Source organism: Engraulis encrasicolus, unplaced genomic scaffold (assembly GCF_034702125.1).
Source record: "Engraulis encrasicolus isolate BLACKSEA-1 unplaced genomic scaffold, IST_EnEncr_1.0 scaffold_43_np1212, whole genome shotgun sequence".
NCBI lineage: Eukaryota > Metazoa > Chordata > Actinopteri > Clupeiformes > Engraulidae > Engraulis > Engraulis encrasicolus.
Window position 1 is genome coordinate 70399 of NW_026945742.1, and position 10955 is coordinate 81353.

General features: G+C 42.4%; 1 protein-coding gene across 1 annotated transcript; it reads left to right on the forward strand.

Moving 5' to 3' along the window:
* Window positions 1–374: 374 nt before the first annotated feature.
* LOC134444062 (uncharacterized) lies at window positions 375–6540 on the forward strand. Its single transcript, XM_063193535.1, has 7 exons — window positions 375–403; window positions 1798–1925; window positions 2166–2328; window positions 3599–3652; window positions 5162–5214; window positions 5419–5539; window positions 6431–6540. Exons 2-7 carry the CDS (start codon window positions 1803–1805, stop codon window positions 6538–6540), a joined length of 624 nt encoding a protein of 207 aa, XP_063049605.1. The 5' UTR covers window positions 375–403; window positions 1798–1802.
* Window positions 6541–10955: the final 4415 nt, after the last annotated feature.

The window sequence follows — 10955 nt, forward strand, 5'->3', positions numbered from 1 at the left end:
CTCCCCTTAAAAAAAAAAAACCTCAAATCTTGCTAGGCCTGCTTAATGCTACTGTTAAGAACAGACAGAATACTTAGATGGTTTTGTCACGGGTTGACAAGGGCCACTAGTGGGGGTGGGAACCTTATTGTTTCTTGATGGGATTTTGGAAGTGACGGACATAAACACTAAACAGTGACTGGAGGTCACAGACCTAGATTAACCTAGGTCTGTGCTGGAGGTATTGAAAGGTCCCCTCTACGCAATTCATACAATGATGACCCATTCCTAGGCCCCTTGGCCCGGAACAGCCCCCCTCCCCCCCCTGTCAGCATCCCTGACCGTAGGCTAGAGCGTGGACCCCCCCCCCCCCCCCCCCCCCCCCCCCCCCCACGCCTGCCGTAGCGATCGACTCGACTGCAAGGTGAGTTGGAATTCCCCGTTGGCCATGGCATTACTGAATTAAGTTGTTTTTGCATGGTTTACATTGCGTTGCATTGTTAGATGATTGACTGTCAATCCAGCGATATATTTGATCATGTTGGTGGGGTGTGGTATTGTTTAAAACTGTAGGCTTTGTATTGCTCAAAAGCAAACGGGCGCCTATCAGAGCCAGATCTGGCCATGTGTAGGCTTGATCATGGCTGGCTAGAACTAAAACTACGCTCTAGGGCCACATGGCAACTATCAAGGAATGTCTCCGAGCGAAATTTCAGCTCGTGTGCATATACGGAATAAAAGGAATTTGTTTTATGGTTCTGCTATGGTTTGTTTGGTGACATCACGATCGTCCGTCAAATGCTTTCTTCTGGTTCCGATTCCTTTATGCATGCAATTGTGGTCACTTTTGCTAAAAACGCTAACCGCTTGTGGAGAGTATCAGCAATCTAGCTTTCAATAGGATAGGATCAGCAACCTAGCTTACAATAGCCCACAAGCTCGCAGGTACCTAGAGATTCCAGTATATCTTGAGGGATTTATGTTCATTCATTTCGTCTTGCATTTCCCCATTAGTTACAACAGTACTCCGGGAGCGTGTCTATGTTCCCACAGCTCATTGGTCCCACAGCTCATTGGTCCCACAGCGTTATTACTGCTGCTCCATGTTCTCACATTTCTAACAATCTATTAAAATTTAGGCCCTATGAAATGTGGGAGCATGCAGTTGTCAAAACAAACACTCAAGGACACTGTACAGAGAGACAAAATAAAAATGACACAAACAGATTGTAAACAGAAATAAATATATAGAAAACGGAATAAAATGGAATTTGAATAATTTCTTTAAAAAGTAGGAACATGGAGCAGTAAGAATAAGCTGTGGGATCAACAGGCTGTGGGACCAATGGGCTAGAGCTGACCCCAAACCTCCCTCCCAAAGCCTCATACAGTGTTGATGTGTTGATGCCATTGGGCCGGGAGACTAGTCTCTTGGTCCAGCGCTATCGTGCTGTGTCTCCCATTGCTGGACCATTGCAGTTGATGAGGTTGCACGTTCGATCCCCGAGGGTAGTGAACAGGTGCAAAATGACCTCCGTCACAGTGGTGCCGTGACCCGGATGGGAGTGAGGTTTAAGGGGGAGAGTGTAACGTAGGCCAACTAGCAGAGTTGGCATGGGACGTTGATCCCCGAGGGGGATGAACAGGTGCAAGATGACCTCCGTCACACATGGTCCGCTATTTTTAAATTTCCTGAAATGGGCATTTTTAGCTGCAAAACCCATTGTCCTTTAGTTATATTAGTAAATATTGGTTTATGTATTAATATTCATGAGTATTTATCGAAATAAGTAATTTTGGTGTGCAAACTGTTTTAAGATACTATGACGCAGAAAAGGAGATTTCGAAAGAGAATGGAGTCATTCCAGGCAAGGAGTGAGGAGTGGGCGGACAATATCAAATTGCACCGCAACATGTCCCACTTTGTGGACGATTTGGAAATAACAGTAAGTTTGCATTTTTTGAAGGAATGTTTTGATCATACCACATGTAGCTAAGTCCAGGTATAATTTCATCATATGGGAGGGACATTGAAGAAAATACATTTACATATTAACGTAACTGTTAAACTACACAAACTAAGATGGACGGTTATACATGAGCTGTGGTCATTGGCTCTGATATTTGCTACTGGTGGTCATATTATGCATTTTCAGTCAATAACTGAAGATTCTTAACTGTTTCAGGTGGAGAAAATGAAGGCCCTTGGGCTACGCCCTGTCCTTTTATATGCTGTGCATAAAAAAGGAGGGGGGTATTCATCAAAGCTGCTCTGTCCATACAACTGTCCCCCTCAGGTCACGGGAATGCTATCCAAAATTGAGCAGCTTTATAAGCTACTCCTTGATGGTATGATTAACCAATCAGATTGTTTTTCAATACTTGAGCTTCCATATAACCCCATGTCAAAGTCTGTCTTACCACTAGGTGTGGCACAGTACATACATACGGTTAAATCCTTTGGTTTAGTAGGTTAACAGTACAGGGTAAATGATAATAGACATACTACAGTACATGAACTGTTATTTACAATCATCATTATTGTGGTGCACTCTAGGTTACCAGTTGGTCTATAGTATTATGGAGAAGATCCCCCTTTTCCTGTATGAAAAGGGGGATCAATTTTCTCTATCATAATGAATACTTAAGTTGATGGTGGTTCTTGTAACTTTTTTTTTTTCAATTCTTTCTTAACATCAGACTCAAAATACATGGTCCATATCAAGGTAGACAACAGTCAAAAATTGAGAAGTTAAGAAAAGACAAATAAGAGATCAAATAAAAGAATAAAAAGAAAGATGGGAACACACCCATCAAACAAATAGGCACTCTCTCCTGTGTCGCCTACGTTTGGAGGAGAACTGCACAGAACACTTTGCAGGACTCAGTAGGGTTTGAATAATGCTGTTCTGAGAGCAGTCCAATCTGCACATGAACTTGTAAATAACATTTCTTAAGACAGTACCACACCTAGACACATTGGAGTATACAAAGAGGTAACTAGCACTGGTCTTGGTAGCTTCATCAACATTATATCATGATATGCTGCTGTCAGATTCTGGTTGCTGATTGTCTTATACCTACACCATAAGTCAGCAGTATAGATGGGTGTGCAGAAGGCGTTAAACAGAGATAATTTGACTTTGACATTGAGCACATGCTAAACTTGTGAAGTAATATGTTGGCCTGGGCATATAATTCATGCTCTTCACTGAGATCATCTGATATTATATGACCAAGGTACTTGACTTCTTCACACACCATAAGTGGGCTATCACACAGATGAAAAAACAGGGAATGTCATCGTCTTATCTTCATTAGGCCTACTTCTCACTATCATGATATTGCCTTTCTTTGCATTCGTTTGATTTAAAAAGGTAACATTTTTTGAATGGGTAGCATGCATTGTGGAAATAAAGTACTAAACATTTCACACAATGTACCTTTAAATATCAACTTACTATCATACTGTGTATTTTCTGGCAATCCATGCAGTAATCTGTGGAAATAAACTACTAAACATTTTACACAATGTACCTTTAAATATCAACTTACTATCATACTGTGTATTTTCTGACAATCCATATACTAATCTATACCCGTAATATACCCCTTAAAGTGTGGACACCAGAAGGTGAGGAGCGGCGGAGGAGGAAGTACAGGAGAAGGGAAGGTACGGTGACCCATATATCTGAATATATTTATACTTGTGTTGTCTAGATGGGGTTGTATTAAGTGGGTGGTTTTAAGGTTGTTTTTGGTGAATTGATCCATTTCAATCAATTTGGATATGGGATTAATGTAAGTGTAGCCAATACCATATAATAAGCCGTATTTATTTTGCAAGCTGGTCCCTCGTGTTGCAGTCATGCATCTCTGTTGTGGGCTATTCCACAGCAGGGACCTTGGGCTATTGCACAGCAGGGACCTTCTTGCTGAAAGTTATCCCTTGCTTGCGTGTGTTGGTGAAGAGCAATTTTACTAGGCTGTTGATGATCACTGACAATTACATACATATAATTCAGGGAAACGGAGAGAGGGGGGCCAGGAGGCAGAGGACGGGGGCCTGGAGGAAGAGCAGGGGGGCCAGGAGGCAGAGGACGGGGGCCTGGAGGAAGAGCAGGGGGGCCAGGAGGCAGAGGACGGGGGCCTGGAGGAAGAGCAGGGGGACATGCAAGTAGAGGACGGGGGCCTGGAGGAAGAGCAGGGGGGCCAGGAGGCAGAGGACGGGGGCGTGGAGGAAGAGCAGGGGGGCCAGGAGGCAGAGGACGGGGGCGTGGAGGAAGAGCAGGGGGGCCAGGAGGCAGAGGACGGGGGCCTGGAGGAAGAGCAGGGGGGCCAGGAGGCAGAGGACGGGGGCCTGGAGGAAGAGCAGGGGGGCTTCGGTGGAAATGATGGTATGTGGCTTTTACTAATGATTAAGAAAGAGTTCTGATCCAATACAGCAGTTGAAATTCAGAATGCAAGGTGTATTGTTTAGGGAGATATTAAGACTTCTCGTTCTCTCTCCCAGCAGGACCAGGAGCCTCATGTACAAAACTCACAGACACAAAACTTCTTCAATTGTTTTACATGGACATGTCCAGATGTACTAAAACTGATTAGACGGGGAAAACTGTGGATATACTGCACAGCTCGAGGCCACTTTATTAGAATTGTGTGAAAAAGTTGATTTATTTCCATAATCCCATCAATAATGTTAAACTGCCATGCATTGTATTATACATTCATGGCCCAGTTTTTTAACTATTCCAATCATTCAATTGTTTATTTTTACGTATTTTGGCCTTCCAGCTCAAAAAAAACATGAATTGGTGAATTCGCAACATTAGAATATTGGGCTGTGAAAGAGATTGTATTAATACTGTGATCTCAATATTTATTGACTTTCTCTGCCCCATGAGCAGCCCGGAAGGGCCGGAAACTTAGTAGGTGTCTGGTACAGAGAGGCAGAAGCTCACTAACAAAGCTAGTATCTATGTGTAAATAGCCTTGACAATGAAGTAGCATTGAATAATGTCACATAAAGTTGTAATCCTAACAGTTGAGGGAGTCACACATCCTGAGGCAGTGGGGTTTTCTTTATTTGGCCTCTCACAGACTGAGTTATCAGGATACAAACAATACAAAAACCTTCAAATGTTATGTATGAATTTGGGGACATTTTCATATGCCTTCACAGAGCAGGACCAAGGTGCTGACCAGGCAGCAGGGAAGGACCAGGCCGTTTCTGTGGTAGGATTTGTTGACGATGAATAACTCTAATCCAGGTCATGCTTTATGTGCATTTGTCTGTTAGAACGGCAAATGATTAAATCAAAAATGCCTGTACCAAACTATATGTTTCATGTTATTGTCTTGTTTGCCAGGCTATCCTTTTGGATAAAAATGCATTGTGTTCAACGTGTGTCAAGAAAACCATCTTATGCTCATTCACAGATCCAGCAACTTAGGTCGCTGCTGTCTGGGGAGAAGCGAGAGAGAGCGGCAGAGCCCATTATGCAGGTGGAGATGAAAAATATGAAAATCTTTGTTAGAAAAAGGAGGCATCGCACCAGGAGTAAGTATTGCCACATTTCCATTATTGTGCAGGGCAGTCCCAGCAGGAACGTCTGAACCTATGTTTAGCAGTGGTGCCTTTGTGTTATTCCATATGATTTTCCACTTGGAGCAGCAGTCACTCTTACTTATTTAAACTCTGAGGGTGCTGGAAACACATTAATTGATTGCCGTAGTTGATATATCCCTTCATTGAACAACAAGCAAACACTTGGTGTTCTGATAAGTGTGTTCCAAGTTTTGCAAATGACTCTGAAGGATGGACAAAAGTTGTTTAGTGATGGTAGGCAACTGTTGAAAAATGAAAAACAAAAAAAAAAAACAGTTCATGTGTTATTAAACAACAATAATAACCGCCATCCCACCCGTACACCCATATCATCTCACTGTAAACATTGTCATAAGCCAACAAAAGAGACAAAACATCGAGCTCCAAAATAATCCAATATATTGTCTTTCTATTGAAGGACCAGTTCAGTCAATTTCAACATGCAGTTGTAATGCTCACACTACCCTGGACTTGTCAGTACCTGAGATGTTTTTTCTTCTTCTTCAGCCGTTTCCGAGATCCTGGTCATTGTAATGGGGGCAGCGCTTTGTTTACATTTCAAAAAATGTTTTTTATTTATCCCCAAAAACATCCAAAAGGTTATAAAACGTCAGCAGACAACTAGCTAACAGCGGTGCCTGTTGGGAAAATATTTGAAGTGGATCTATGTTACATTTTTTTTTAAATGTTAAACGCTGCCCCCATTACAATAGCTTATATCTCGGAAAGGGCAGAGCCGAAAAATGTGGCATCACCAGGTAGCCTACTGACAAGTCAATGGTGGCGTGAGCAATACAACAGCATATTGAAATTGACTGAAGTGGTCCTTTAAATTTCTTACAGACTGTGGCACGCATCCATATGTTGAGACCCTGGAAGGCAGAGCAGTGGGGAGGAGGAAACAAGAGAAGGTTGGTATTACACAAATCATTACAGATGCTTTGATTTGCTAGCCTGGTCCTGACTAGAGGATGACATTTTTCAGGAATTCCCGTGGGTCCCGCGGGATGGGAGTCAAAATTTGAAAAATGAACAGGAGCGGGCAGAAGCGGGAATAAATATGAATGGGAATGGCGCTTATTTTTTCTTTCTTTAAAAAACAAACAAAAAAAGCCTAGTTTTTTTGACGAAACGTTATTGGGGTTGATTTTGAGTTGGAGTGGGCAGGATTGGGAGACATTCTTTTTAGGAGTGGATGGGATGGGATTTGTTTTTTTTACTCCAGCCCAGGATGGGATTTTTTTTCTGGGACCGGGATGGGACAGGACTGAAAATCCACTCCCGTGTCATGCTCTAGTCCTGACCACCCTAGTATAATACTACCATTTCATTTTGTATTTATGGTCTGGAGGTTACGTGATGTGACGCAATTGCATGAAGTTTGCACTGAGTTATGGTTTGAAACGATGACCGCTCTCACCCAATCACCGACAGTTACTCAAAAATAACAGCGCTTACCACAGACCAATGACTCTAGTGCAGATGTTTACGTCGTCGCCAGGAGCGCCCTCACTCCCGTCCCATCCCGGTCCCAGAAAAAAAATCCTATCCCGTCCCATCCCGGACTGGAGTAAAAGAAACAAATCCCATCCCATCCCGTCCTGAAAAGAATGTCTCCCAATCCTGCCCAGTCCCACTCAAAATCACTCCCACTCAAAATCAATCCCACTCCCGTTTCATAGGCTTTTTTAATGAAAAATTAAGCAAGCATTCCCGCTCCTGCTCGCTCCCATTCATCTTTATTCCCGCTCCTGCCCGCTCCCGTTCATCTTTATTCCCGCTCCTGCCCGCTCCCGTTCATCTTTAAAATTTTGACTCCCATCCCGCGGGAATCCCGCAGGACACGCGGGACCCACGGGAATTCCTGAAAAATGTCATCCTCTTGTCCTCACTTAGCTATGTGACTTTAAAAGAAAAACAAATTACCATTGTGTCTGGGCTCAAGATCATGTGTGTTGCAGGTATATACAGTGCCTTCAAAAAGTCTACACACCCCTCTTCAAATGTCAGGTTTTCGTGATGTAAAAAAATGTCAGGAAGACAAATAAATTGACAGCTTTTTCCACCTTCAATCTAAACTATTAACTTGTACAATGCAATTGAGAAACAAGCATAAAGCTTGAAATGTAAACAATAGAAAATAAAAAACTTCAATTAACATGTTTACATAAATATACACACTCTTAAATTTGATTTATGTACTGAAGAACCTCCATTATGAGTAGCTCCTTTTCTATGTTTACCAGTAATTGAACATAAAAACTGAAATAGTCATGTTTATAACCATAGGGAGTGGAGGTCGTACGGGTCAAGTGGAAGGACTGCCAGGAGTTGTGAGTGTATTTAATGTGTGTGTGTGTCCGTTCGTAACACGTGCAGGATTTCAACAACTTAACAGTTTTCTCGATTGCTTCCACACAATTTCTGTAATCAGGTCTTGAATTTTCAACACTCTACACACAAATCCCCAAAACTCACACACAACGGGCAAAACCCCTCACTGCCCCTGAACAAATTGACAAAATAATGGAAACACCTTTTTGCAATGCACACAACATTATAGGGGGCAGCTTCCTGTGGCATCCACAGTTAATCCTGTTGGATGTGGTTCATCCTTCTTGATGGTATGCAGACATTACCTTGGATACCGTGGCTCTTGATACATCACAAAGACTTGCTGTTTCCGTGAAAGATTCAACAGTTACTCGCACACCAAGACTTTCTCCTTTTTGAACTCTGATGTGTATGTCATCTTATCTAATAATTCAAGAAACATCTATCTGCCTGTCAGATCTGTCTGTTCTAACTGGTTTTACACAGACAGTGATGCACTGCAAGTATATGCATGGCCTATTCTTTGACATTAACGGCATGCACATTATATCTTTTCACTTTTTTCTTGCAGTGGAGAGGCGTGGAGGGATTCCTGGGAGCCATCAAAAAATGTTGAATTTGTGTCTCATTTATGAATTTGTGTCTCATTTATTGTGCGTGTGTGTGTGCGTGTGTGCGTGCGTGCGTGCGTGCGTGCGTGCGTGCGTGTGCCCGGCACAAACATAGCACAATCACCAGCTTCATGCAGGTAGTCTCAAGTTAAAACAGAACCCACCTTCTCTATGCCACCTGAGTATAACTTAAATGTATTGCACACACACACCACAACTACAAACAGTACAAGTCCTGACAAGACTGAAACTTGTGATGCATTTTTACAGTAAAAAGTTCAATAAAATTGAAATGATACATTGAAACGACTTAAAGTGTACTTCATTCATTGTAAAATTGTTGTGAAATGTACATTTTGTAGAGCAATTATACTGGGCACACAAATGTAATGCTGTACAGCACAGTGAGTGTGACATAAAGGCTGAAGATTGAGTCTTGATAACCACAGGATGTGTAATGAACACTTGTAAACTGTCTCAAAGTATGAACATCCCATGTCCCATACCATACTATCTCATAGTCCTTGATGACACGGCGATGGTTATTAGGCTTCCTCAGATTAGGTTTAACAAAAACTTTCTCATATAGGGGAGAGTGGTGTGTGCGACACTCAGATGAGGTCCCCTCCTGTAGCCAAGCAAAAAATGTGTATCTAAACAATGGATGAAGACCCACACAAAATCTCACATGGCATGGGCTGATAAGACATTCCATAGGTGACCTCAGTGGCTATACACTCCTCAGAAAGTATGGGTATACCTGTATTAATGTTTATTTCAGAACCTAGGCCTACAGTGTCTCACATTAACCGTCTGTCCTCAAAATTGTGATATAGGCCCTAAAGTGGGCTGTGGGAACAGACATGCTCTCGCTCACTCTCGCTCACTCTCTCTCTCTCTCTCTCTCTCTCTCTCTCTCTCTCTCTCTCTCTCTCTCTCTCTCTCTCTCTCTCTCTCACACACACACACACACACACACACACACAGGCCTATGTACACAGCTCTGTGTTTCGGGCCTATCGTTGATGATCATCTACCCCAGGGCAGGACTCTACCTGGGAAACGTGTAGTAGCCTAATGAGCTACTTCTATTGACATTACTGCTATAGGCGCCTTTAATTTACTAGGGTAAAACACATTGACGCAGTTGCCTCTTTTCAAAAGGGACACTAGCCAAGAGAGCAGCAAAACATGCCTCAAAAGTCTGTTGTTTTTGGTGTTCACACTGCCATACTTTGAACTGTCCCGTAGTCATCGATGTTACTGTAGTAGGCTAGGTAGTAGTTACGTACAGTACAGTACCTTCTTGCACATCAAAGCTCTGGTCACCACGGTTATATGGCGCTATCAGAGATATTTTCTAGCTAATTCAGACAGCCTATTAGCTGGCTAGCGAGCTAGCTTGCTAGCGATTGTACAATTATGAGGGCAGTCTTCTCAGGCCAGGGGAAGAAAAACTGGCATAGGCTACTTTTGGCTTCCATAGTTAAAAGATCCACAGAAGTGGCAGCAATAAAACACAGGTGCCCTTACTGCGTAGCCATCAAAATGTGCTTCATGGGAATGAAAGCTAGCCTATCTAGTTTTGAGATTAGCATGAATTAGCATGTACAGCAGGGGATTAAGACATGCAGATTTAGGTGTTGACTTCATATGAGTGAATAACTATGCTCCTCGTTGTGAATATTAAATATTATAGTAATATAATAATATTGAAATAATTGATAATATGTAATATCCAAAAACAATGAGGAGCATAGGCCTAATGAGGCTATTCAATGAATTGCTAGAAATGTGGTTCATGTCCAATGACACTAGGCTACACGTGGTCATTTGGGAAAACACTCAATAGAACACATTTTCTCAGGTGGTCTGTGGCTGTAGGCCAGGGGTGGGAAACCTTCGGAAGGGCCACTCTAAATTCATCGGAGGGCCATAAAAGTCCTCAGAGGGCCATATTATGAACACAAACCAGGAATTCCCCCTGCACTTCAGGCCTATACTGATTCTTGAACTGACACTAAAACAAGTCCATTCCATTGCCTCACAGAATTTGCAGTTGCCTTAGAAAATAATAGGCTATGCCTTTTTTAAGCAATGGGCCTACTCTGTCCAGCATAGGCTATTCTTGCTGCTCCATGTTTTAGACATTATGCCTTTAGGCCTAGGCCTTGTTCCACAGCTCTGTGTTCACACGTAGGCTAAATGCTTATTTGGGGGGAGCGGGGTAATGTGAGACATTTTTTAATCCATTGTGTCCTTGAGAGAGCTTTTAATTGAAACTTTTTTCATGTTTTTTTTGTGATTCGGATGCTGAGATTTTAAGGTTTTAATATTGAGAGGGGACCTTTTCCCAAAAAGGGCTTAGGCTAAAATGGGTTAAATAAGCTCGATCCCTCTGATAAAATTCAGTGAAATGCCCA

Excerpts from the sequence above, each read along its gene's own strand:
- LOC134444062 (XM_063193535.1), top strand. The coding sequence starts at position 1,803 with ATGACGCAGAAAAGGAGATTTCGAAAGAGAATGGAGTCATTCCAGGCA. Across the intron at positions 2,329-3,598 it reads TTATAAGCTACTCCTTGATG|TGTGGACACCAGAAGGTGAG; the intron begins GTATGATTAACC and ends TACCCCTTAAAG. Across the intron at positions 5,540-6,430 it reads AAGGAGGCATCGCACCAGGA|ACTGTGGCACGCATCCATAT; the intron begins GTAAGTATTGCC and ends AATTTCTTACAG.